The following is a 27,837-nucleotide window of genomic DNA, read 5'->3' on the forward strand; positions in this document are numbered from 1 at the left end:
AAATATAAAATATTTGTTTGATTTTATGGACATTCACGAAGATTTTTGAGGTTAAATGCACGAATGAGCTTTGAGCTAAATTTTAATAAACTTGTTATTTACCGTTTGCGATAGTTTTTAACAAATTCCGCCTTTTGTGATTTGGTGCTATCTGGTGGTTTCATTAACAAATTTGCAAAATAACGGCATAATTTGCAGACAGCCGTACCAATGCCCAATTGTACTGGAATACCCATCTCGGAAAGGGCTTTTTCTAGACGATCTGTGTCCTGTAAAAAAAATAATATAAAAATAAATAGTTTAGTAAAGAAATCGCTAGAAACTATGTCGAAACTATGATGAATATGAATTTTGCTGTCTCTACACATCGAAGTGGTCTTTTCTAGTGGCTCGCTCTATGCTTTTATTCCAGAAATCAAATTGCATCTATTACACTTACTTACTAGTCTTACTGTTATAATTAATTGTTCATCCTAACCTTTGTAATCGTATTTGATAAAATCTTATTATAGTTGTATAATGCTGATTGGCGTCAGTGCATTTAAATAAATAAATAAATTATAAGCCTGTAACTTAATTTTTATGTTTTCTTTAGCCAATCGATCGCTCGGTGGATTTCAATGCAACTTATATAGTGAAAAAAAATATTTGCTTTAATGAATGAAATGTTGAATTAGAAAGTTAGAGTAGTTTGCTATAGGTCTGGCAAACTAATGTTGAAACGTACCTACCAAAGTCGGGTATATCTAACTGGAATGTTTCGGATTTAATATGTATGTATATACAAACTGTCAACTCGGTAACATTCCTTAAAAATGTGATTTTAGGGCTCTTGCGGCAGAAGTCATTCCACAAGTAATTGTGTAAAATAAACTCTCAATTATGGTAGGAACTGATATTTTCCTGCGCGTATTTCAAATTAAACAAAGAAATTATTGGGAAAAGAGGGTGTGTATCTTTAAAATAAGTTTCGCTATTATCCGCATTGAAAATCACTTTGATATATAATAATTATTTCTAATAGAAGTATAGCTTACCGACGTTATGTGATACATATGATTTTTCCCCAAGCGACGTTTACACAATACACATCCCGAACATTGAATGACGGTATCATAGTGGGCCTGACATAGCCATACACAAGTTGAACCGGTCGGCATATCAAAGTTTAGTAAGAATTTTTTCACACTCTTCCGTATACATTTGCGGCGCAATGAATGTGCAGCTGGGTTGGCGCAATCTGGCACTAAACATTTATGAGATCTGGGATCATCTTCGGCATCAATTGCAATATTGTCGATTCCTTCCGCGCCTGTTGAGGAGCCAGCACTATCAACATGCCCCGTTACAGACATACGTTTTTTATAGGATGGAACATTGGCACGTCTGTCTACATGACGGAAGCAAGCGTCACACAAGCAACTGTCAACTGTTAATTTCTCTTCATCTGTACGGCGGAACATATGTAAGAAAGTGATAGAATAAAGATTTAATAGTGAAAATTATGTTTTTTTAGAATGTTAAATGTTGTTTTTTGTCAAACTTACTTGCAAGTATTTTCTGCTGACGCTCAGCTGATTTGATCTGCCCTACATGACAGGGTGTATCATACAGTCCAAATTTACCGCTACAGTAGAAACATTGGTCATCACAAAGTCGACCTGGATGAAATTTAAATGACGATGCTTTTTCAGGTATGAGTATTTCTTCTTTTTCATCCTTTTTGTGTGGAACACTTGCAATGGTGTGGTGATGGACATTGTCATAACCTTCCGAATGTGAGGAATCTATTTAATTACAATATAGGATTATGTTAATATGGAGATGTTTGCCCTTTAGTAGAGTTAGTCTAATAAATATAACAAGCATTTGCAAGCCAAGCTCAATTTAAATAGAAAAATGTATGCGTGCAACAAAATATATACAAATTATTTATGCATGTACTTATAGATATGTGACAGACGCAAGTAATTTATCTTGTATAGGAAATTAACTAAACATAAAAGAGATGTAGTGCACCAACTTCAAAATATTATAATAAAATTTTCTCGTATGTACACACAATATATATTCATAATTTTAAAAGAAAAAAGGATGTTACTACTTCAACATTATCATAAAGGTTGATTAATATTTGTATAAATAGGAACAAAATGGAAAAGAATAAGTTTAATTAATTTGAGCTAAGGCAAAATTCTTTTGCATTAGGGTTAATCTATAAACACACACCAATAGTAGCGGTATTTGTAGAATGACTAGTAGTGTTAGATCGATTGTATGATTTTCTACCATGCGTTTGAACATTTGAATGGTCTGCCGTTGGACCGGCGTTGCCAGCTTTTAGCCCACCTTCGTTCTGGAAATGGAAAGAGAAATGTTTAGTTTAAAAGTGTTCAATTTCACACTATTTGCTTTCAATTAGTACCTCATTTTGTATAGTATAATAGGCGTCCTCCCCATTGCTGTGATGATCGGTGGCGCGATCAGCATTTCCTTGGCCACGTCCTCGTCCTTTTTGGAATGTAATTTTAAGTGATTGTCGGCGCACTGTGCTGCCATTCGATACATCCTTTGATGTAGAACTGCCAGCCGATGCCGAGCCATGTTGACCGCCATTACCATTGCTTTTGCGTCCGTTACTACCGCCCGAGGTCGAAGTGTGGCTTCCACTACTTGTATTGCGATTTATTTTAATAACAGTCTTTAGCGTACCAGTGTATTCATGTGTCAACGCCGCATTCGCAGATTTACCATTGCGTTTACTACCATTGCCGATCGAGTGTTGTTGTTGTGCACGCGTAGCTTCAGCAGCGGCAGAACTTTGTATAAATTCTTGACGACGCTTTTCCGCAGCCTCGTGTGTTAACAGTCCCAAATTCTGCAAATGCTGTTCTTTTTGGCGTAAAGTTTCTTCGTCGGGCTCCAATTCAAGTGTAACCCAGGAGCTGCCATCAGTGGACTGACCTGATTTCACGGATGTAGAATCGTCTTCCTTAAGAGCAGTTGTTGGTTTAGTAGGTGAATTGGTTGTGGAAGAAGCTGGAGTGTCTTGAGCTGCAGTTTTTGCGTTTATAGAATCCTAAAAATTAAAAAAAATCAGATGTTAAATAAGATAATGAAAATAATAATAATTACACACCTTCTTTTCGAAATTGCCTGCAGAATCTAGTTCTGTCGCCTCAGCAATCGGCGTAATGTTAATATCTTCATGAAGTTCAGTTATTTTAGCAATTTCCTTTTCGTCTTTAAGTGTCCATCCTGACTTTAGGATAACTGCGGGTTCTGACAATTTAGCACATTTTAAAACTTTATCTTTCTCAGAGATAAGCAAATCAACGTTTTCAACATTTTCATGACTCTTTATCTTCTCCAAATCATCGTACTTTTTCAGTTCTGCATCAATTTTTGCAACAACCTCATCGTCCTCTATATTTTCAATAATTTCCATATCTGTAGTTGGACTTTCTTCTTCCTGCATATCAATGCATAATTTTGTTTCATCATCTTCATCTGAATTTACTGCATCCAAAGCTTCTCCTAGATCTATACATTCAACCTCTCCGACTTCCATTTGGATTCGTTTATCTGCTGAGAGTTTTGCATCAACACTTTCATCTTCAATTAAGCATTTTAATTTGACATCCTCAATGAATTCATCTTTTTTAATGGTTTTATTTTCAATTTCAACATTAAGCTTGGCTTGTATACTATCACATTCAGTTTTAGTCTTTTCATTCACCTCTTTCACTTTGTCATCTAAGACACTCAAATCGGCTTTATTCTCCATATGTTCGGTATCATTCTCCATATCTTCATCAACGTGCAAACCTTCCATTACATCTTCTTGCACTGACGCATTGTTGTCCATCGATATGGTCTCGCTCCCTTCCATTGTTACATCATCGTCAACATCTATTTCGTTCGAGGGTTTTACGTCTGTAAGGTCTTTTTTCACGTCTTTTTCTACGGAATTAACTGTATATTCATTTACTTCACTGTTTACACATTCTTTTATTTCCACATCGTCGTCGGCAATCATCGCCTCGCCATCCTCCTCGATTACCAAAGGCGACAAAATTTCAGTGCTCACGCTATTACCATCATCATTGAATGCATTTTTCTTATCATTCATTCTTTCATCGGTAATATCTTCCACACGTAGGTCGCCTTCCTTCAATTCCTCACTTTCAACAGATATTGCATCGCTCTCATCAGACATGACCTTATTCTTAGATGATAGCAATGTTTCATCATTTTCCAATAAATGAACTCCTTCTTCTTTGCCTTCGACAGCGGTTTGTTCTTTTTCCTTTCCTGTGCTTACCTTCTGTACAATTTCTCCCAATTTGGGATCTTCTTCGATTCCCAAATTATTTTCCAGAAATTTGGGTTTTTTGTAGAATTGCTTAACGCTAATTTCACTCACTCCTTCGCTGATCATCTCTGGACTTAAGGAGGCTGCCTTAGCATGTACCTCTTCATTTACTACTGAGGTGTTACTGTTACTGGTGGTGGCCAATGACGTAGTTGATTTTTCAATTGTTTCTACTTTCTTTGTTTCACTATCTTTAATCGATATGTTTGCAATCTTGGATTCAATTTTTATTTCCGTATCTGTTTCAACTGTAAGTGGCAAAGCAACATTCCTACTTGCATCGTCTACATGTCTTTTCTCCATCTCAATGTCTAGATGAATTTCTTCAACTAAATCGGGAGTCAACTTTTCCATCTTTATATCTGTTATTGAAATATCATCTATGGACGATGAAGCCATGCTATCCTTGGAGTCTTCGTCAGGTACATGAAGTGGTGTAGCAGCTGGATTTAGGCCACCTGTTGTTGTTCCAGTTTTCAATAATGTTAAAGACGAATTACGAGTCAATGCGTTCGTCTGAACATTACCACGTTTACGCTTTGATTCGTTTGTCGCACTACCACTTGCGCTGGAGGTTGTTGAAGTGGTAGGTGATGGCGACGGCGAAGCGTTCTTTGAGTGTCGTGTGGCACGTGTACTCGGAGAACATTGCAGGCTACTTTGCTGGGGTTTGCGCACGCTCCATCGGCTACGACTGCGCGTCACACTGGAGCTTGAACCAGCGATGCTCGCTTCTGTTGCGGATTCATCGCTCTCAATGGGCTCTGATTTAATTTTCACTGTGTCAACGTCGTTATTACTGTTAACCGAAATGCTCGGAGGCGGCAGCTCATCTTCGGTAACTTCGGCATCATCTTTGGGTTCGATTTTAATAGATTTGCCACCATGTGAGTCTGTTGCTATTGTTGTTTCCTCATCAGTACGTTTACGCTTTGACACTGGCTCACTTGCTGAAAAGGAATTCTTTTTACCGGCCGTCGAACGACGGGGACGGGTCGATGTCGTAGCAACTGGAGGTGTCTCAGGACGTTGTGTGTTTGTCGGTCTGTTGCGTGTTACTCTGGTATTTGCTGCCAATTCTTGTGCAAACGATTTTCTAGTCGTCCTATTTGTTGTTGTTGTAGTTGATGATGCTGTATAAACGCTTACATTTATATTTGCGACGGAACGTTCTGCATCACCGTCTTCTATATTTTTATCATCTGCAGTTCCTTTCGTGTCTTTAGATGTGTTATCACTTTCATTATTTTCTGTATTTCCCTCCTTCGATTTATCCTTTTCGGTACCTGACTTTGTTTCTCTGCATTCTTTCAACGATTTGCGACCTTTTATTTGATTTAAGCGCCGTACAGCACCACCGTCCTCGCTCTCACTATTTGTCAATTCAGAATCACAAGCTTCGTTGCTGCGTAATTCTTTCATTGCACCTCCAGATGGTGTAGGAGATATCAGAAAAAGTGGAGAATTTCTCGTTATACGCTTTGGTTCACTACTTGCGCGTTTATTGTCGACTTTTGAAGTTTCTTTGTTAGAAGATGAATCCAATGCTTCGTTCATTTCTACATCCTCACAAGCGTTAGTGGAAGCATTCGAACCCATTTCAGATTTTTGATTGGCGCATGTGCTGGCTGTGGCTGGGGAAGTGTTTGCTGCCATTTTCGGAGTTCCATTGTCCGATTTTGCTGTTAATAATGGTGTTTGAGGTGCTGTTGCAGCTGTTGTTACTGCTAAAGGAGCCGATTTGCGTGTCGACATTTTATTTTCCTTGAGACCAGGTCTCTTAAGGTCTAAACGATTAGCAATATAGCAACAACAGTTGTATGGAATTTATTTATTGTTGTATTTTTTTAATGAGCGAGAAAAAGGCTCTCGTCCCAGAAATTTGCTCCTTTGATACAGGAGTACAATTTACGCATTGGGTTTTATAGCTATAATGAAATAAGAAAGTTGGTAAGTTTGTGATTTGTTATTAAAAACTACTTAATTATGAAGACAAATAATTATCAGTTAAAAAGGTAGCTCAGTAACCTTTTCGTTTTGTTCAATATAATTAATCACAACGCATTGAACGCTTTTTAGCTTCAGCACAAACACATACATATAAGTACTTCTAAAATAAGTTGGTTAAAGTTAGTCCTGTCCATCGTTTAGTTTAGGTTTATAACCATGTACAGCTGTAAGCAACAGCGTACAAAGGGAAATACGTCAGGAGCAAAATGTCACTGGCATGTGTATGTACACATGCTTGCGAGCTCCTGCAAACAGGTTATGAAAGGCGTATATACTCGTAAGAATCACGTACTCGTTAGGTGAATTGGATTTGTTTCACAGCTGCAAAGGCGAAGGTGTAGATCAAATTGTGTATCTGTTGGCTACTAAATATATTAGTAGAAATGGCTTTGAAAATAAGTAATAACACAATAACAAATAGTTACTACACTATAGCCGTGTAAACTTACTTAGCTTGGTGGAGTATTGAAATACAAATTGGAGTGATAAAACATAATATTGACATAATCAATCTTAAAGCAATTGTGGTAAGTGGGGAAACTAAACATGATTGCTGGGTTTAACATCCCTTTTAAATGCTTTTATGTACATGTTGTCTTGGTGCACATAAAGTCTAATTAGAAACATAAGTTTTCTCTTTTCTGTTCTACCTTGCGTGCAACAAAAAAACTACTTCTGACAGGAGCAACTAACGAAGAGAGGACTTTTTCGAAAGATGTAAAGACGTTAAAGTAAGCAATAATTCAATATACAATCTCCGTGCTTGTGTGAACTTATGAATGTATTTGCATATGTAAGCTTTTTTATGCTCTTGTTATTATTGACACATATTTTTTAATCGTAACACATAATGTTGCGTATACGCCGCCTATACAATTAAAAGTTGTCTCACTTTATAAATAATCTTTGCTGTAAAACTTTATAATTTTAGTCTAATAAATTAGACTTGTATTTCGACAAATGTTAACACTGTTTGACCAATGAACGTTTTTTAATAAATAATTTCTGTTTATGTGTCAAGTACAAGTAGTTAACATACTAAGTAACCACGGCTTCGTAAAAGACCTTATATACTTTACAAACTAGTCCAAATAGAAAAGAATACAGATTTATTGCGCTCACACTGATATGATTTAAATAACAAGAAACTAGGAATATAAGCAAAGCCTATTATCTATTTGTTGTATATAGAAATTCCTCAACAAATATAAATAATTCTATAAAAAGAAAAATATTAACAAGCACGAAAGTACTACCCATATTAGCAAAGGTGTAACACCGCTAGGTTTTAAAATTATGCCAGGTGTAGACAACAACAAAATATAGAAATTATAAAGACGTTCGCACAATTTTTCTAGTTTTTATTTTTGAATAAGCTTCCTATACTTAATTTTTTAATGGGATTATCTTACGATTGTTCATTCTACTAACGTTTTATATATAATGCTTCAATAATAGATAAAAAAACTTTAGATTTAAAAGTTTAATAAAATTGTTCCTACTTTAATCACATAACCTTAATTCGAATGAAACCTAAGGTGTCACTAGGTTGCAAAAAATTAAATAAAATATTCAAATTGCAAGTTTATAAAATTAAGAATTATTATAAAAACAATTATAATGTAACAACGTTTTGCACAACTTTAAACTCTATGTTTACTTATATAGCATTAACATTTACCTGCATCTTAATTAATGACACAAAATTAATGCATAACTTAAATCATGTTATCGCTTTCATTTGCCGCAAACAATAAGCAAGTAACCATTTAAATATTAGGAAGCATTCATTTGTAAATTATACTCATACGCAAAACACACTACTCCATACATAAGCAGATAAACAAAACAACATGAGACAACAACGTAACAGGCGTAAACGGGTGTGAAAAATATTAAAGGCTAGCGTATAAGAAAGAACGCCATTTTCTTCCGATAATCGCCGGCGTAGTCGCTGTCATCACACTTTCCTCAACGCAGCAGCAGCTGTTCGCCGACGTACGTATTTTTGATTTTGTTTTAGCATCCGCCATTATCATGTTCGGTCAAAACATAAACTAAATAAACTGTATAATCACTCATAACCAAAGAGAAAAACAAAAAGCTGAAAAGCAAAGAGGAAATATAGCAAAAACTAAAAACGGAAATTGCCGAACGTCACTTCATACATTCTTCTTCGCTGCCACTGTCATTCGTTGGCAGCTGCTACTTTGTATACGCCATTTTCGTACCAGTTTCGATGTACTCTTCCAACCTCTGCTCTCTTTTATTCTGAAAAAATGCATTTGATAATTTTCCTTTCCTTTTGTCCTAGTGAAATTTTGCACCACACACGCTTTTACATTAAACTTTACACTATTCACCTACGCTTTTCAGCTTCAACACCCATTTTCTACATAATTAAGCCCAGCTTTATTTATATTTGATGATACACATTTTGTGCAACCAACAACTGCATTCAAATCAAATGACCAACCGATCTAAAACTCACGGAATAACAACGCTCAGCACAATATTCAAACGCGCACACCAATGCTTTAGCTGTTTTCTTGCAACGCTAGCTCGCGACGAGAAAGCCGAGGCCATACGAGCCGAACAACACTTTGGAACGCACGAATGCGGTGTACGAATTTCTTTTATGACTTTTCGCAAAATGTAATGCAATTAAATTAACAATTTTCACTCAGTTTTTCCACTTTCCAACCTATCACAATGTACATTGCAAACAACGTTTATCTTTTTCTCATCAACGGATTGCGAGTATTGGAAGTTTATTTTTCTCCGCAACCTCTTTCTACACACGCACATAACACCAAATTCACACTCGTTGTATTGCCGCATATACAGATAAATTCACAAACTTGAATATAATGAGAGAACAGCAAACGGTAGACGGCGAACACGACATGGAAACTGAGCAAATAGAATGTGACAAACAAAACGAAACCATCGAACGAAGAGCGCCGCCGAAACGTAATTAAAGAAATGACAAACGTGCTGAGAGCAAGAGACCAAACCGCACGTGAGATCGTGACGTTGAAGTCGACGCCGAATCAACCAACTATTCAACACGACTCGCCATTAAAGAAATCAGCCGTAACTGTAGGCAGCGTCGCCGTCACTGCGGACAGCGAGATTTTCCTGCTGACAATAGCGTCGCTGACGTCGTTCAATACCGCGTTTGGTCAAGTTAACTTCGCTATGTCTTCATGTCGTGAACGTTCGTATGTTCGCAGTTGTCGGGTTCGAATTTTCCTGTCTTTACTTATTTAATATTTGTTTGATTTGCGATTGTGTTTCCTTACATTTTTCTGATTTTTCTAAGCAACTGGCAGTTTCTTATTGTTCTTCTAAACTCTGTAAGAGTCAATGTTGTTGTTCATCTCTGTTTATTTATTTGCTGAGTAAAATGTTTTTGTTACTTCGCGCAACATAGTCAGAAGGACTACCTCGACTACATTGATATAACGACTCTAACGATTATTATGACTGTATCGTTGGGGGTAGAAAATAAAACTAAACGCTTGCTACACCGCTCACTCGCTACAAGGCAAACGTTTGGCAAAGCAGCAACTGCCAAAATGTGCGCCAACACAATCGTTTTCGCTCTCAACGATACTCGCCAATTGCTCATGCAGCGTGTGTTTGTTGTTGTGTTCGTAAATTAATGCTCAATTTTACTCTCTCATTTCCGTCTTTCTCTCTTTCTATTCATTGAAAACACAGCCAGCTGTTCGTTCGTTACCATCGACAACGAGACTTAAACGCCAGCTCACGATGACGACGCTGGCAGCGCGGTCGACGGTGGTTGAACGTAGCAAATGCACACATGCGTATGTATGATAATATGTGCATACATATTCGGAACGCAGCAACAAGCAGCAGTGCATCACAGGAAAATGGCCGATTGGCGTTGGGTGTGAATGCAATTGCATTTCGGGTGTACTTGTGCGTAAGTATACCGAAATTGACTCCTTTAATGATGTTACCGTTGTTCACGTCGTTCACGGGTGGGTTAATGTGTGCTTTGTGGGTTTGTTCTAACATGATATAAATGTATGTATGTACATATGAATATGGCCTCGGAAATACCTGCATATTTCTGAATTAATTTTGGAAAAGGTTCGGCGTACATAAGTACATACATTTGTATGTATGCTTATACTTAGATAAATGAAGATAAATATTTACATACATATGCAATGCATATGTACATACATATGCATGTTTTTTATGATTGTATTACTAGTCTTCTTCAATTTGTGGTGCTTGTTTCGGCTATCTTTGACAAAATGGAGAATTTTGTCAATTGCAAACTGAAAAACGATGATCTTGTGTCGAACTTATTCGGGCAGTTACATGCATACCTACATACATAGTTCGTACATAAGCGCCTGAATGAAGGTGTATGTATGTATGTCATCTTAGCCTCTGCAAGATCACAATAATAGTAGATAGTTGAACTGAGGATAAAGAAGTAAATTAAGTTTTTAAATAGCTTGTACTATATTATGCATACTTACATACATATGTAAGAGAACAAGAGTTGCTGAAGATTATTTGACAGAAAATGGCGCACAATAATTACTAAGTCCCGTTTGAAAGACTTCTTCTTTGAGCAAACATTAGCTAAATAAATGTTTGCTTCATTTATGTATGGATGTACATATGTATGTATGTGTGTACCCGCAGTCAGAAGCAAAGCGGTAGCAAAGTCCTTCTGGTTTGAGATAAATTGCAAGAGATCTACTACAGCGGGACCACTTAACTATACACGGTCAAAGATAAAAAAATAAATTGATCGTTAAAAATCTGACTGTGGTGGAATATGTTAGGTTAATTTAGATTATAATATTGTAATAAGGTCATTGCTGTTTGATTCCCCATTGTGAGCTTTGTTTGAACAAAAATAAAATGGTGTAGATGAATTAAAGCAGCATATTTTGCCGAATCGTCTTGATCAAGATTTTTTGTCATTTTGCCTTTACAAAGCTCTAATTATTTTGGTAGATGACCTTTCCCTAAGGGAGATAGCTTAGCTCTATGTTCTCTTAAAACGTTTCAAGAAGATCCGCTGCCGCTTCCCACACATCGCATCAATCATTACATTTATTGAGAGAACACTTGGGTGAACAAATAATTTCACGTTTTGGGCTGGTCAATTGGCCGCCAAGATCGTGTGATTAAATTTGAAGTTTCTGTTTTTTTCTTAAAAAAAAGAACCTCGAAATTTATATGTACATCAGGAAAACAGAAATTTCACACATTTCCAAAGATATTCCTAAACAATGATTAAAATGAGATATGAACGGAAGAACCTTGCAACATGGTTCAGTTATTGATATAGACGCTTTTGGAATTTCATAGCAACAATACATGATCACTCACTTTCTCTTCACCGAACTTTGTTTTATGGATATAAGGACAAGAAAAAGTTTCCGATGAATTATGACGATTAAACTGCAACTTATTCTTTATATTGGGCTTTTGTTATTAACATTACTTCTGAACTTACTGCCCGACACTTGTTGTAAACTTTGTGTTTATTTGACACATTAATCATTTTGTTTCGCTTTTTACCTTAGGTAAATGCCAACATGGCAAAAAGCTATCGAAGATAACAGTTTGAATATAATATTTATAAATATTACTTATTCTTTGTATGGATACTCAAAAAAATAGCAATAAATATTAATTTAATTATAGATGGTATTGATTCATTTCAATCGGTATTCTTTTTATCAATCTTTCATATAACTGAAATGAAAGCAATTTTCAAAAAAAAAAATAATAATTTCATACACCCCTGCGATGTTATAAGCATAGATCGCTTCAACGTTACGATAGTTTCGTTGGAGGTTTATCTCTACGCAGCGATTTATAGAAAAGAACTCTGCTTGGATTATGTTAGGAACACTTGCCATGGTGTTTTGTTTGACTCCTGCACCAATTCTATCCGACGTTTCCGAGCCAACAGTGTACCACTTAATTCTACTATCCCTAAGTAGTAGGTCGAGAGCGGAATCTTTCTATCCAGCCTTACTGCTACGGGCTACTTTGAACTTCTTGAGAAGCTTACCCTTTTGGTAATGCTGTCCTTTTGGAAAAGAGCCAGTGGTATTTCGACACTTAGGGCCTGCATTTGCTGGGATGTTATTACTTTTTCTTTCCTTTCTAACCCCTTATGCTGCCATTTGAAGCAGTTTACGTTTGGCTGCTTGAGTGCTTACTAGTTGAAGCGATGAAAGTTCTAACGTGCGCACCATCACCCATCTTCTATCGAGTATACACGAAGACCGTGGAGCGCCGATTCGCCACCGTCTGCAGCAACTCGGACTGACGTGTGGGCTGACTTGGCGCATTATACGTCCAGATCTTAAATGAAAGAGTACAAAATACAGCTTGTGCAAGAACTGAAGCCGATCGACCTTCCCAAGCGTCATCGCTTCGCTCTATGGACTCATGAAAAGTTCCAAGAGGATCCGAAGTTTTCGAACCAAATATCATGTATGTATGTAAAGAGCTGCCATTTTATCCAGAAAAACGGCGGTTTGGTGTAGGGTGATTCCACCGACCCATATTTCTTCAAAAATGATGCGATGAGAACGTAACCGTTATCGCACCATTTGCGACATTTGGTTTCAACAGGATGCTGTCGCTTCCCACATCTCGCATCAATCAATGGATTTATTGAGAGAACACTTTGGTGAACAGATTTCACATTTTGCGCCGGTCAATCGACCACCGTTAGATTTTTTTGTGGGAATATGTAAAGTCAAGAGTCTGTGCGGGCAACCCCCCTTTGATTCTGGCGTTGGAGCAAAACATCACGCGTGTCATTCGCCATTTACCAGTTTTTTTTTTGCCGAAAAAACAGCCTTTGGTCGGATAAAATGCGAGTCAATTGTCATTTACCAGTCGAATAACTCGAACGAGTCATCGGAAATTGGACTCAACGGATTGGACCATCGGAGACGTAGCCGTGGCCAACATTTCAAAGAGATAATATTCAAAAACTAAATGCCATTAAATTTGAAGTTTCAGTCTTAAAATTTATATGCCTTCTTATATATCAAGATCATAATACAAGTATTATTATTTTTATCGTTACCCGATTTTCTCTATTTTTTCGTTACCCTTTTTTCTCTCATAAGACGGTACCAGTTTCGAAATCTTGTAAAGATAAGGACCCACTGCATTAATAACTCTTAAAATTTGCAAGTTACAAACAGTGCCGGATTAAACTAGCGCGGGGCCTGTAGCAAATTCTGTCCCTTTGGTTTGCTAAAGGTTCTCAAGTTTAGGGTATTAAACAAAACAAAATTGTTACAAACAAACTTTTCTTTATAGGCTAATTTAGAGATAATGCTTTCAATATCGACTTCTTTAAGCAAATCATGCTCTATATTCAAAAAAGTGAGCAGATGTTCTCATGCAAACGCTTTATACGGCCAAATAGAGCTCCTTATTGACCGTCTGTCTGTTCGAAACAAATTCATGATGTACCAAACTACGAAAATCGAAAAATGAACATCACCTTGTGTTTTGAGCGGCTTTGGTATGTTTTTTGGCTTCGGTCGGCTTTTTCCCTCCATTGCGATGACTGTTGACTTGTTTGCATGCCAAATTCATAAACCTATGTCTCATCGGCGACCCAATGTATGCAGTTATAATGCTCTACTTGAATGTGGGATCGGAAAGCGCACCATCAAGCATGTTCAAAGAGACCTGTTTACGGTACTTTTTTTGAAAAAAAAATCACCTTTATCGGGAGGAGTTGAACAAGAATGCGTTTCATATCCAAAATATCCATCAACATCATTCGAACGGACTCACGAGAAATGTCGAGCTCTCTTCCCATCTCTCTAACATCTGCCTGGCGATTTTTTTTGTTCAACATTTTTATCCATTGTAAAAATCACAACGTAAGTACTACTGAGGTGTACCGATTGAAGTAGCTGCTGCTCGTATTTTGACAGATAGTGTCAAGTAGTCCAAACAACTTAGCAAAATAACATTTTTTCGGGGAATTGAATTACGTATAGTATACTAGGAAATTTGAGTTTGGTTAAATACGAGGGCTGCTATATATATTTCTGGCCTAGGCAACACTAAGTGTTGCCAGGCGCAATCTGACATTTCCATTGGAAAGTTTGACATTTTTTAGCATAACATCACTCAGAACGTTTTGTCATTTAATAGTGAATTGTTTTATTTACAGGGAATTAAAAAATTCATCTCGGCCAAAAAATGGTATTAACTCGTGAACATTTTCGTGCGATCATTTTTCACAACTTTCGACGTGGATTATCACGACAAGAGTGCATCGATGAACTAAAATCTTTGTATGGCTATGAAGCACCATCCTATAGCACTGTGAAAAACTGGTACAACGAATTCAATCGTGGCCGACGCTCGCTCAAAGACGAATTCCGTGAAGGTCGTCCAAAAACAGCCGTTGTGCCAGAAAACATCGATGCCGTACGTGAACTGATAATGCAAGACCGTCATGTAACATACCTTCAGATAGAGGCATGCCTATGCATTTCTCCCACCAGCATACATTCGATATTGCATGAACACCTGGCCGTAAAAAAGGTTTGTTCTCGTTGGAACCCGCACAATTTGACAATCGCTCAAAAAAAGGCTCGTGTGGATTGGTGTAAAGAAATGCTGAAAAAATACGATCGCGGTGCTTCAAAAGACGTTCATAAGATCGTCACAGGTGACGAATCATGGATCTATGCGTATGAGCCGGAAACAAAACAGCAATCGACCGTGTGTTTCTTCCAAGACGAGCCAAATCCAACGAAAGTTGTTCGTGGAAGAAGCACTTCGAAGCAAATGGTCGCCTGTTTCTTCGGCAAAACTGGTCATGTGGCAACTGTTCCGCTTGAGCAACGTAGGACGGTCAATTCTGAGTGGTACACCACCATTTGTTTGCCTGAAGTCTTCGGAGAAATTCGAAAAACGAACAAGAGAAGACGAATCATTGTGCACCATGACAATGCGAGCTCTCACATATCGGCTCAAACCAGCGCCTTTTTGACCGGCTAAAACGTCGAATTGATGGGTCATCCGCCGTACAGCCCTGACTTGGCACCCAATGACTTCTTTTTATTCCCACACATCAAGAAAATAATACGTGGTCAACGATTTTCGTCGCCAGAAGATGCTGTTGAAGCATTCAAAAACCATGTTTTGGAGGTGTCTCAATCGGAGTGGAAAAAGTGCTTCGAAAATTGGTTTGAGCGCATGCAAAAGTGTATAAATCTTGATGGAGAATATTTTGAAAAACAATAAAACCATTTTCGTTGATAAATATTCCTATTTTCATTATTAGGCCAGAAATATATATAGCAGCCCTCGTACAATGTGTTTTCATTTGTCAATTGCAATTAAGATTTCATCACATTCCATAAATAATAGTGCTTGTTCGAGTTTCAATCACAACATCACAGTATTACGCTCGATTTGCGTTTATTTTATATATCGAATTTGCCGAAAGTTCACGTTATGTGACGCTACTATTACAAAGTTTTTATAATGTTAAATAATGTTATTATATTTTCGAAAAAAAAAAAAAATTCATTGTACTTGTAGTATATGCAAGCTATTCTCCAATCAGTATTCGCCGTTGCTTTTTGGAAAAAATGGTTGCAGTTGAGTCTTTAATTATATAATTTATGTAATTTATATAAAAATTGAGATACAAAGTTTCGGGACATCTGAAAATGGGTAAAACAGTTAACATCTGGATACAATTTAATGATTTTGAAAAAGTAAGCATATTTCTCCTTTTACATATATAATTCTTTCCACATGCAATTTATTTTATGTTGCAAACATTCATCACTTCACCAGTATGGTATTGTCGTTTTCGTTACGTGCTTCAAACAAGAAAATAGTTTTGTTTTAAGGTGGACAAACACTTGTAGTTGAAAAAACTCGCATTATTATTATGAGATTAGTACAAGGAGAATATATTGTATAACTTCGGTAATAGTTTGAGCATTTGAATTTGTCGTGAGCAAGTAATGGGTGGGCTACCTAACGTTTTAAATTTGAATTATCTATATTTCGACATTCGAAACGTCAAATACCATTCAGAAAGTGACAGATATTCAGTAAAAAGTCTAAAATTTACGAAATGGGTCGCTATTCACTAGAAGAAAACTGGAAAACAGTTCGCAGATTGGACAGAAGATCGTTTGACCGAGGATGGTCAATGTTACCGAAAAATCATCTTTTCCGACGAGGCTCATTTCCATCTCGATGGTTACGATAACAAGCAGAATTTTCGTATTTGGGGCACAGAAAACCCACACGTAATCGTCGAGAAGCCAATGCACCCAGCACGAATCACTGTATGGTGCGGATTGTGGTCTGGTGGAATCATCGGCCCATTTTTCTTTGAAAATGAAGAAGGAACCGCCGTAACCATCAATGGTGAGCGATCGCGCAATGTTAACCGAATTTTTCTTCAAGCAAATTGAAGAGGAAGACTTGGACAACATTTGGTTCCAGCAGGACCGCGCTACGTGCCATACAGCAAACGCTACACTCTTTTAAACTTAAACTACTTTTAAATTTAAAATTTTATATGGCCCACCCTATATTTTTGATTGGTATAAATTGTTCATAGAGAACGCGTTGACGACGAACCACGTCCTTAACGGCCATCAACATCAACTGATGATCAACACATTAATCAAATACAGGAAATGGTGCTTGAGAATCGATGGTTAACAGTCAGAGGTCTTGCTTTGTAGGAATATCGGAAGGACCAGTAAAAAGCATTCGAAAGATCATTTGGGCTTAAGAAAGCACGATTGGTTCCCAAATCATTAAATTTTCTCGAAAAACAACAACAATGCCAAAGCAGGTCAAAAATCAAGGTTATGTTGGCAGTTTTTTTCGATTATCGAAGAGTGGTGCATTCCGACCGGCTAAATTGTCGTTTTCGCGAAGCTATTCGTAAAAAGAGGCCGGAATTATAGACCAACCACTCTTGGTTTTGCACCAATATTGTGCAGCAACCATATTCGCGTGATTTAGCTCCATTTGATATCTGTTTATTCAGCAAACTCAAACGACCACCCCGGGGCAACTGTTTTGAGTCACTTTTAGACATTAAATCGCTACGCACATTGAAGGCTATTCTGGAAATTGACTTTACCAACTGTTTCGAGGATTGGAAAAAACCTTGTCGATTGTTGGTTGAGAGGAACGCCATAGATAAATTAGGAATTTTACAATTTTGAACAAGGTCTTACAAGGTTTTGCTCATAGTAGTAGTGTGTATTGGGACCAGCTGAGATATATTAGTAACGACTTATTTCGGTAGAACTACAAATATATATTTACACAAAAAGAAACATGCGCACCTAAGCCCTAATTGGGTAGGCTATAATATTAACAATGTGTCTCAGAATTATAACTTAATATTGAAACAATTAGTCATGGAAGCTCATTTTATAAACAATCACCGCAAATATGCTTTATACTATCATACCCAAGCCAAGACATAATACCTAATCTTACTGACATAATGCTATAAGTATTTGAATTATCAAATCTAATCCGACGAGTATGAGTTCATAAAGCATTTTTTCAGGCACAACATCAGCCATTCAAGGGCTGTTCGAACTAGAATTTCTAAAATGCAAGCAGTACAAAATTCAATTACTTTTTTAGCCATTTACATAAGTTATACATTGTTTCATTTAAAACTTTTTTTTATTTCTTCGCTGACATAGGAAATTTTTGTTTTTTTGTGTTGAAAAAATTCAATGATTTTTTATTTAAATCTATCACAATTATGGTAACATAAAACAATTTTAAATTCATAACCAATTACTGTATATAACGGTTTTTGCTCATCATAGAGAAAAATATATTCAAATTAAAGACTTTAGATAACAACAACGGTAAATTAATTGGTAAATAAATAACACTGCGAATGGTTAATTAGCACCAATGCAACTCTACTTGTGCTTACGGAAAAAAGCTTCTTCAAGGTCAAACAGAATGGGGCGGATCCACGGTAATCGCGGAAAATTATAGTCTACAGTTACACATTTCTCAAATAAAGTACAAAATTAAGTATTTACCCACAATCCCACCAAAAATAAATAATAATAAAACTTTAAAATAGTGAGTTTCCTTTTCCTGGATGAAATAATTAGCCGGCACTCGAGGGGGCTTAATCCACGGTAGTTGCCACGGATTGTTGAATAAATTTTTGTGGCTTAGTCAGAGAACACTTAAATTCCAATCGTCGAGTAAGTTTTCGTCGGACCATATTCTACAAAGAAGCTCTTTTACTTCTTTTGGTAGCGAGCTTTATTTAAAAAGCGAGTAAGCTTTTAGAAAAACTTTAAAATTTACGAAAAAGTTTGTATTAGTTAGTTAGTATGTAGTTGGGAGGTCGACAATTCTATCTTATCTCTATTTCTGAGATTAGATACATATGTATATAGTTAGAAGCATGTGAAAAGTTGATCAAACAAAATTCTCTGCGATTACTTTGAGGAATATATTAAGATTATTTTTTAAAGCCACGTTATTATAAGTTTATGTTATTTATTAATTATTTATTATATTTTTTTTTAATAAACCGATAATGTAAGAACTCTGTGATTTTCCAAGAAATTAATTAAAAAAAAAATATTTTTGTTACTGAAAAGGACGTGTGCGACTTTTTTCGTTCATGGGGGTGTAAAATAAAAGCAGATTTCATTAAATGATAAAATAATGTTAGAACTTACGAGAACTTATTTGTTTTAAATCTCAAAATGCACTAGAAAATCTTCAAGGCATTTATAGGTCAGTTCAAAAAACATTTGTAGTCATTCCAAATTCATGAAACTTGAGTTCCAACGAAGCTATAATATCCTTCTCAAATACAAAAGATTCCATACAGGGCCTTGATCTTGAAGGGTCTGCAAGATTTCAGCGCCAATTTAATGAAACAGTAGTCCAGTACCGTATTTATTACCATTCCCTGAGTAGTTTTTGTTCGTATTTATTTGGTATATTACATATACATTGTAACAAAAACAGTACCCGGAATTCTTATATAGAAAGTTGAAACGCCTGTTTTGTATGTCCGCGCAATACGCCCGAATCACTTCACGGAAAGACATGAAAATTTGTACGGGTCTTCCTTTAGTCCGAGAGAAGGTTTTAACGGCGGTCTTTTCTGCAAAATCACCCTCGATTTCGCAATTTATGTCTATATTTATAACTCAAGAACGGTTGAAACGATTTGGCTGAAAATTGGTGATGAGGTGGCTTGGAACCTCGGACGGATATAGGCTACATTCTGTCGTTTTATGTTAAAAGTCACAACAATTCATAAATACGAGGTATGACAATTAAGTAATGAGACTGATTCCATAAAAACCACATATTTGAAAATTCTTCTACAACTCTGCCGTCCCCTTCAAAGTAGTCCCCTTGGGCAGCTATACAGCGATTCCAGCGCGTTTTCCATGCTTCGTAACATTTATGGAACGCTTCGACTGGGATGTCCGTGAGTACCCTCGTCACGGCCGCCTGGATGTACGGAAAAGACTCAAAATGGGTTCCTTTGACCACCGATTTTGTTTTAGGAAACAAAAAAAGTCACAGGGTGACATGTCGGGCAGATAAAACGGCTGTTGCAACACGGCGATCCCTTTAAGGGCCAAATACTGGGACACGCTGAGGGCGGTGTGGCACGGCGCGTTGTCGTGATGAAGGATCCAGTTACGAGCGATGTCTGGGCGCATCCTGTTGACTCGTTTTCGCAATCTTTCAAGTACTTGGCAATAGTAGACTTGATTCACAGTTTCCCCGGTGGAACGAATTCTTTGTGGACGATTCCACGGCTATCAAAAAAGACAATAATCATCGTTTTCACCTTCGACTTGCTCATGCGAGCTTTTTTCGGGCGGGGGGCGCGCGGAGACAACCATTGTGAGCTTTGGCCTTTGGTTTCCGGGTCGTATTGGAAAAACCAGCTCTCCTCGCCTGTAATAACTCGATCAAGCAGTGTGGGATCGTTTTCCACTTGTTCCAAATTCCAAAAAAAGATTTCGTTTTTCCATTTTCTTGACGAGCACTACAAACACGTGTCTACTCAACTTGACGCAGCAGGCTAACTAAACAAGCTAGAGCGATGGTACATATGTATATCAATGGGGAGGGGAGGGATGCCGAAAAAAGAGAAAGGGAATTTCAAGGTCAGGGTTTTGTCAAACATCGTACACATATATATGAATTATAGTTATAGTTGTAACTGAATAAGAAAAGGTTGAATCATATTTTGAGATGAGTGCACAATAGCTGACAAATATTTATTTATTTATTTATTTATTTAAGTCTATGTACATTGATTCTTACAGACTAATGGAGAATTAAATTACAGTTAAATAGGTAGAAATAGATAGATAACTTAGATTAAAAAACCGAATTGAGGGTATTAGTAAAGGATACCCTAGAGTGAGAAAAATCTAGAAGAGCCCTCTCGGAAATCGTATTAAACTCCCGCATAGCGCGCTTGAGAGGAGTGTAGCCAGCGAAATTAGTACTTTCCTTTTTATAGTAAAATGGGGAAACAGATCTAAGACACCGCTGAGGAGTATTGAAGTTAATTTTCCCTAGTAAGTAGGGACAATCAATATCTCCATTAATTAAATTGTAAACAAATGAAAGGCAGAGAATGGACTGTCGGTTTTCCAGCAATTTAAGGTGAAGAAGCATTGCACAGAACAATGCAATATTTAAAAGGAACGATCAAGTCTTTGTTTCCTTACGTGAAGTATCTGGGTTTTAGCCGTCAATTTTGTAATTACATTCGATGAATGTTGGAAAGAACATTACTATATGAATAGATGTGTGGCGTGAGACGCGCCCTCTTTTGCTCTACATCTGCACTGTTATTCACTATAACAAGAAGCATATACATATACATATGTGTAACGATATACGATGCAGATGCATAAACTGTGAAGATGTTGTTACATCATACATAGAATAGAATTTAATTGAGGTATGCACTGCGACCTTGGGTCTATTGTGCCCTCTCCTAACTCACAGGGACTCACCAAGCCCCAACAAATCGATAAATTCTAGTATTTTGCTGGGAGCTAGTGAGTCGATGTGATCCCTATCCGGAAATATGGTTCCAAGGGCCTTAGACCTGCGTCTGCAGACTGCGATGCAGTCGATTAGCAGGTGCTCCGGGGTTTCAGGTTCCCTGTCGCAGAACCGGCAGTTAGCGCAAGAGGCAAGTCCTAGGTTGAATAGGTGCCTTTTCAACTTGCAGTGGCCGGTATAGAATGCGACCAAGAGCCTGAGTTTAAACCTTGGGAGATTGATTATCGATTTAAACCTATTGAGGTTGTACCCCCCTATTAGCAACTTGGCATGCCGCATACCATGCGCCCGTTGCCAATGACCTTCTCTACCCACTCTTTCTTCCTTACGGAGCAGCTCCTTTATAGTGTGGGGGCCCACCTCAGTGAACAGTTCGGGCCCTACCATATTTGTGGAGGCTGCGGAGCGGGCGAGCTCGTTAGCCAGTTCATTGCCGGCTATGCCTCTATGACCAGGTACCCAAATTAGGTGTACCTGGTACATCATACATATTTATGTATGTAATATTCCTTAATTTATTCGTTTAGTTAAACTATTTATTTAATTAATTTAACTATTCAGTAATATTGTTATCACGATAAAGAACGAACGGAGTCGCGGGTTTAGACTAGTTGTAAATAAAACACAAAACACAAAATTATTCATCTATACTTATTTTATCGCTTTCAAAGTAATCCCTACCAGATGTGATACACTTTTGATAAGATTTTGATTTGATTTTTCAAACCCTCGAAACACTTTTCATTAGAACTTTTTGGGATGGCCTTCAATTCTTTCAGCGAATGTTTTGTATCTCTTTGATCGACTGAAAACAAGTCCCGAATTGTTTGCGTGTCAAACTCTTAAACCCATGTCTCATCGGCAGTTATAATGTTCTCTATGATGGTGGGGTCGGAATTCACACGATGAAGCATGTCTAAAGAGACCTGTTTACGGTACTCTTTTTGAAAACAATTCAGCTTTATCATCAGTTGAAGAGGTCGGAGATCGTCCAGAACGAGGCATGTCTACAACGATCTCTCGAACGTCTTTGAAGGCTTTGTAACGATCGTAGGCTTATGTTTTTGATGAAACTGAATCACCTTAAGCCTTTTCCAATATTCGCAACTATTCCGAACATTTGGTTAGAAATACAAAATTTGAGACAAACCCTTTTTTCAATATTTTTTTTTTTAATTTAATTACAACTTTTGGGTGCCTTTTTGGCACAATGGATTTCAATTGTATGTCCCATACATTAACAGGTATTTTCGGTCAAAAGTCAACAGTAAATACTTAGAGTCCACATTTCCGGTATTTGGGGACTTGAACAGTTTTGGTTGGATTTGAGAAATGTTTGTCCATAAGATGCCATGTTATCTTCATTTATATATGGATAGACCCCAACAAAACTATTATAATCTGTAGCAACAGATTGCAAGATAACATCACGTATTTCAGGACCCGCTCGATCGATTTCATCCAAATATGGCATGTGGCGATCCACTGACATTTTTATATTATAGTGTGAAAATGGGCTAAACCGGACTGTACCCATGCCTTGGAAAGTAGAGAACGCAATTTTAAATCCTATTTGATTCTTTTAACAATGTCTTTGGTGTATGTCGAAATATTAGATATAGTAATGTCACCACATGCCTGGGTGAATATAACACTTTTTGAGATAATGATCCTAAACATATCATCAATTGCGCAAAGAAGCGGTTGTAGAGTCAACGGAGTTGAGGTTAAGCTCCATTCTGTGCAGTTTACTTGACACAACTATGTATATAAAAAATCTCATGACCGATATGAAAGAAGTGTTTCGAACGAAAACCAACCAATATGTGATCCTGGAATATACTCTATTTCCAGGAAGTTAAAACCCCAAATATATTCGATGAAGTACGATTTATTATATAGCGTGGGCCATATAAAATTTTAAATTTCGAAGATAGGGCGTAAAAGATTGAGTGAAGCGTTTGCTGTATGGCACGTAGCGCCGTCCTGCTGAAACCAAATGTTGTCCAAGTCTTCCTCTTCAATGATGGTTGCGGTTCCTTCTTCATTTTCGAAGAAAAATGGGCCGATGATTCCACCAGACCAAAATCCGCACCATACCGCGATTCGTGTTGGGTTCATTGGCTTCTCGACGATTACGTGCGGTTTTTCTGTGCCCCAAATGCGACAGTTCTGCTTGTTAACGTAGCCATCGAGGTGGAAATGAGCCACGTCGGAAAAGATGATTTTTCGGTAAAATTGACCATCCTCGGTCAAACGATCTTCTGTCCAATCTGCGAACTGTTTTCCAGTTTTCTTCTAGTGAATAGCGACCCATTTCGTAAATTTTAGACTTTTTACTGAATATCTGTCACTTTCCGAATGGTATTTGATGTTTTCAATGTCGAAATATAGAAATTTCAAATTTAAAGCGTTAGATGGCCCACCCTATAATATTCTGTAAAAGTTTGAAACCAATTAAATTTAATTTTTTTAAATTTTATTTACTGCATAGAATACTCCTATTGATATAACTATGAGCAAGTTTTCTGAATATTTAACATAAACTGTACTATAAAATTTCTTTATGTTCAATCAGTGAATATGTTGTGCCAAAATTGTGAAACAACTCAAATTTTTATTTTTGAAAATTATAAAATTCGTTTTCTTAAGGAACTAGTATGAGTGAACTCCCTTTTTTGCGGACAACTGTACAGTTGACTATGAGGACGAGGCGAATCTCTTTTTATTTTTAGACACTGTATTGCAGATGGGCAAAATTGGACTGTTGCCATAATAAATTGCAACAAGTAACTAATACAATTAGTGTTGAGAGTATGACCTAAAAACTTTGAAATGGTAATGTGGCTTCGCTCTGTCATCACAAGAAAATTGGTGAAAGTGTAAATAGGAAAAGGTATACAGATAAGGAATTAATTCAATAAAAGTAGGGAAGCACTAAGTTCGGGTGCGACTAAACATTTTATACTCTTGAAACTTGCATGAATAAAAACCAGGAAAATACCTTAAGATGTAAAGGGTCAACCAGAGGATTGGCATCCAAGCAATTTTATGTATACTATACATATATAACTCATACACCGACCAAGAAACTCGGCATAAGATTTGTTAGAAAAACGAAAATTATATATGGGAGGTGGGGTAGTATCGACCCGATTTTATCTATTATCCTGCCACATACTAAAAAACTGTTCCCTGCTTTTCATTAAGGTGCTTTACATACAATCACATGGAGAAAAGTCAGGGGAGATCAAGTTTTCGGCCAATTTTATTTATTTTAGGCAGTAACATACATTGTTATGAGTTAAACACGCTGTGTAATTTTCGTTGAGATAACTAAAATATTGGCCGATACCGCATATATAATTTCACCCGAAAGTTCGAAAATCTTTATTAATCTTTAGGGGGCTCAAGGAATTATTGACCCGATACAAACTATTTTTGATACACAGGACATAATTTTCTCTAAATTTTAATTGAATAACCGATTTATTTACCGATATTTTCGGTCAAAGGACAACTATGGACACTACCTAAGAACTTGAACAGTGTTTGTTGGGTTTAAGGAATTTTTAGTCATTTTTGTTTTTGCGGGTGAGGGGGTGAAAATGCCTTCCGCATCATCGGTGCTATCGTCACAGCAGTGGTACGTGCCACTTGCAGGTCACTAAAAACCCTCCTCTAAAGAACCGCCTTCCACCCTGGGACAGCATTTGCTTTACTTCAGGGTGGCGTTCTATTTTTCTCAGTGAGAGATTTAATCTGCGTACTTGCGTCCAGATCCCGCTTTTTGCTGCATAGCAAGATTGCTGCGAATTTCTTGATAATTCCCCAGTTTGTTTCACTCTCCAGCATGACGCCGATTGAATTGTCAGCGTTTATGGGCCGACCAGGTCTTCTACGGCGGTGCGTTCTCGTTGCCAGCACACACATTTAAATAATGTGTGTTCAGCATCGTCTTCTGTCGCGTCGATGTATAGGTATGACGACTCTTTGACTTTTCCCATTTTGTGGAGGTACTTTTCGAAGTATCCGTGATCGGATAACAGCTGGGTTGTGTAAAAACATACTTCTACGAATTTACAGCGTGTTTAGATCTTTTATGAGCCTGGCCGTCCATCAGCCGCGACTTACAGTCTCCCATCTTTGTTGCCATGTTGTTATTATTTCTTTCCTTATTTGTTTTATTGCGCTCTTGTTATTGTCGGATGTCTTCTTTGGCTCCCAAAGCTTTTTCCTTTCATATGCTAGAAGGTCAATTGGGGCGTTTCCGCTTATAACTAATATTGCATCGGCGGATGCCGATGTCGGTAAGGATTTGAGGAATTTTTGGTCATAAGGAGGCGTACTTTAATGGAATTATTATTGCAAAATTCTACGGTCGGGTCCCGAGATATGCTATTTTACCAAATAGTTGTTGGTGCCATTCCCATCGTCCAATTTTGACCCATTAAAGCTCTCTCATACAATATCGGAGATAAAATTAAATGTCTCTGGCGTATTTAGTTGTTGATTTAGCGCGCTTTAATGGTTTTTAACAGTACCGTTATAAGGGGAGTGAACAGGATTACAATCCTATGTTATCCATTGACATACCGTCGGTAGGAGTCCTTATAATAAATGCGCTAGGTGAGTTTGGTTGTTGTATTTTAAATAATTTTAAAGATATGTACATCTTAACTTATTAGAGTGCGGGGCCTCGCCTATTTATTTAAAACTGTTTGCCCACAGGTGCCCTTTGCTATTGCGGTCACCTGTGCCGTTAGTGTCGTTTTGTGGGTGTGGCAGTGATCCGATTACGCCTATGCTCCAGTGTAAAAATGGAGTAAATCGAACTAAATTCCATCTGATTCTTTCACATTCTTGTATACATAGAGTACGAATCAATATAACGGGATAAAACTTTGCACGAATAGTACCTTTGAAGTGTGCCACCTTAATATATTATTATCCTGATAATAGTCTGAACTTCAAGAATGAGTTGGATCGGGTCAATAATACCCTTAGGCGCCATATCTTTTCGTATTTTGTCAATAGATGTCGTTGCAGTCGTATATCTCCAGTGCTAGCAATCACATTGTACTATATAAATACTATTTAAAAAAGACTGGCTACAAAAAGAAGCTCGATGTTTGGGTACCACATGAATTGTCTGTGAAAAATTTAATGGACCGAATTAACATCTGCGATTCTTTGCTGTAAGGAAATGAAATTGAATCATTTCTAAAGCGAATGGTAACGAAAAATGGATCAAATACTACAAAAATGTGCGAAAAAGATCATGATCCAATCGTGGTGAAGCTCAACAAATGGTCGCAAAGCCAGAATTGACGCCTCGAAAGGTTATGCTAAGTGTTTGGTGGGATTGGAAAGGAATCATAACTATGAGCTGCTCCAGCCTGGTCGAACTATTGATTCTACATTTTGCTGTTTCGGTCAATGCAAAAGGTGGTGGACCAAAATGGTACATATTTGGTTCATTAAAATTCATTATAAATAAAAAAATAAGTTGAAGTTTGATTACGAAAGACTCTTTCGGCTACCGTCTGAAGCGTGGTATGGAAATTTTGAAAAGTGGACTATTTGTTGGGCCTCAAATACGGCGATTCATGATGTTATCGATTTTCGGAAGCTTGGAAAGTTCGTCTTTTTTCGACGAAAATTTCTTCCAGCGAGTATTCTTTTGAGACATAAGAACAGGAAATAGCCACTATTTCGCCGATAATTTCTTCCAGCGAGTATTCTTTTGAGACCTAAGAACAGGAAATAGTCACTATTTCGCCGATTTAGTCCTTCAAACGGTCCAAACAGTCCTCTTCGGGGAGCCCACTGCTCTCACCGCTTTCGGTGCTAATTTTACCACGTCTAAACTGAGCAAACCAATCCTTGATGGTTGATTTTCCTAAGGCAGTATCCGGAAACTCGCTACAAGCAAAGTTTTTGCTTCATTCTAGTAGCGCCATCTTTGTATAGTATGTGGCAGGCCCGAGACTCTTCAATTGACCTATTATTACTGAGGTTGTATTGCTTAAGATTACATATTTTTATATATTTGAACGTAAATATGTATTTTATACAAGGATTTGTGTGTATAAAAGCTAGTGATATTGAGTGGCCTGTGTGATTTCGCTCAGTAGGTGGATATTTGTCAATAATGAATAATGTTTAATAATTTGTTGGTATCTCAGGAAGCTTACGGACAATGATGCAATTTGGTCAATAATGTGTCCAGTCACCACCGGCGTCGAATTGCCTGGCATCGCCGAGGCATGCTTTATACTAATTTGACGGCGTATTCTAGTGGCAAG

The 27,837-nt window shown here is 37.3% G+C and overlaps 1 protein-coding gene across 9 annotated transcripts in view; it reads right to left on the reverse strand.

Annotated features, from left to right (window-relative positions):
- Positions 1-27,837, reverse strand: part of LOC105222946 (uncharacterized) — a 78,995-nt gene that overhangs the window by 5,278 nt on the left and 45,880 nt on the right. For 3 of the 9 annotated variants that reach the window (XM_049455657.1, XM_049455652.1, XM_049455656.1), the window contains exons 3-8: positions 3,140-6,303; positions 2,426-3,079; positions 2,230-2,356; positions 1,548-1,787; positions 1,038-1,447; positions 103-269 (exon numbers count right to left, since the gene is read on the reverse strand). In XM_049455657.1, coding sequence (XP_049311614.1) covers positions 103-269; positions 1,038-1,447; positions 1,548-1,787; positions 2,230-2,356; positions 2,426-3,079; positions 3,140-6,130 — 4,589 coding nt within the window. In that variant the 5' untranslated portion in view covers positions 6,131-6,303. Of the gene's footprint in view, positions 1-102; positions 270-1,037; positions 1,448-1,547; positions 1,788-2,229; positions 2,357-2,425; positions 3,080-3,139; positions 6,304-8,066; positions 8,490-8,553; positions 9,661-9,690; positions 9,901-27,837 lie in introns of those variants that run through there. The other 6 variants (XM_029548967.2, XM_049455650.1, XM_049455654.1 and 3 more) reach the window with 6 other exon arrangements.

The sequence above is a fragment of the Bactrocera dorsalis genome, chromosome 4, assembly GCF_023373825.1.
Source record: "Bactrocera dorsalis isolate Fly_Bdor chromosome 4, ASM2337382v1, whole genome shotgun sequence".
NCBI lineage: Eukaryota > Metazoa > Arthropoda > Insecta > Diptera > Tephritidae > Bactrocera > Bactrocera dorsalis.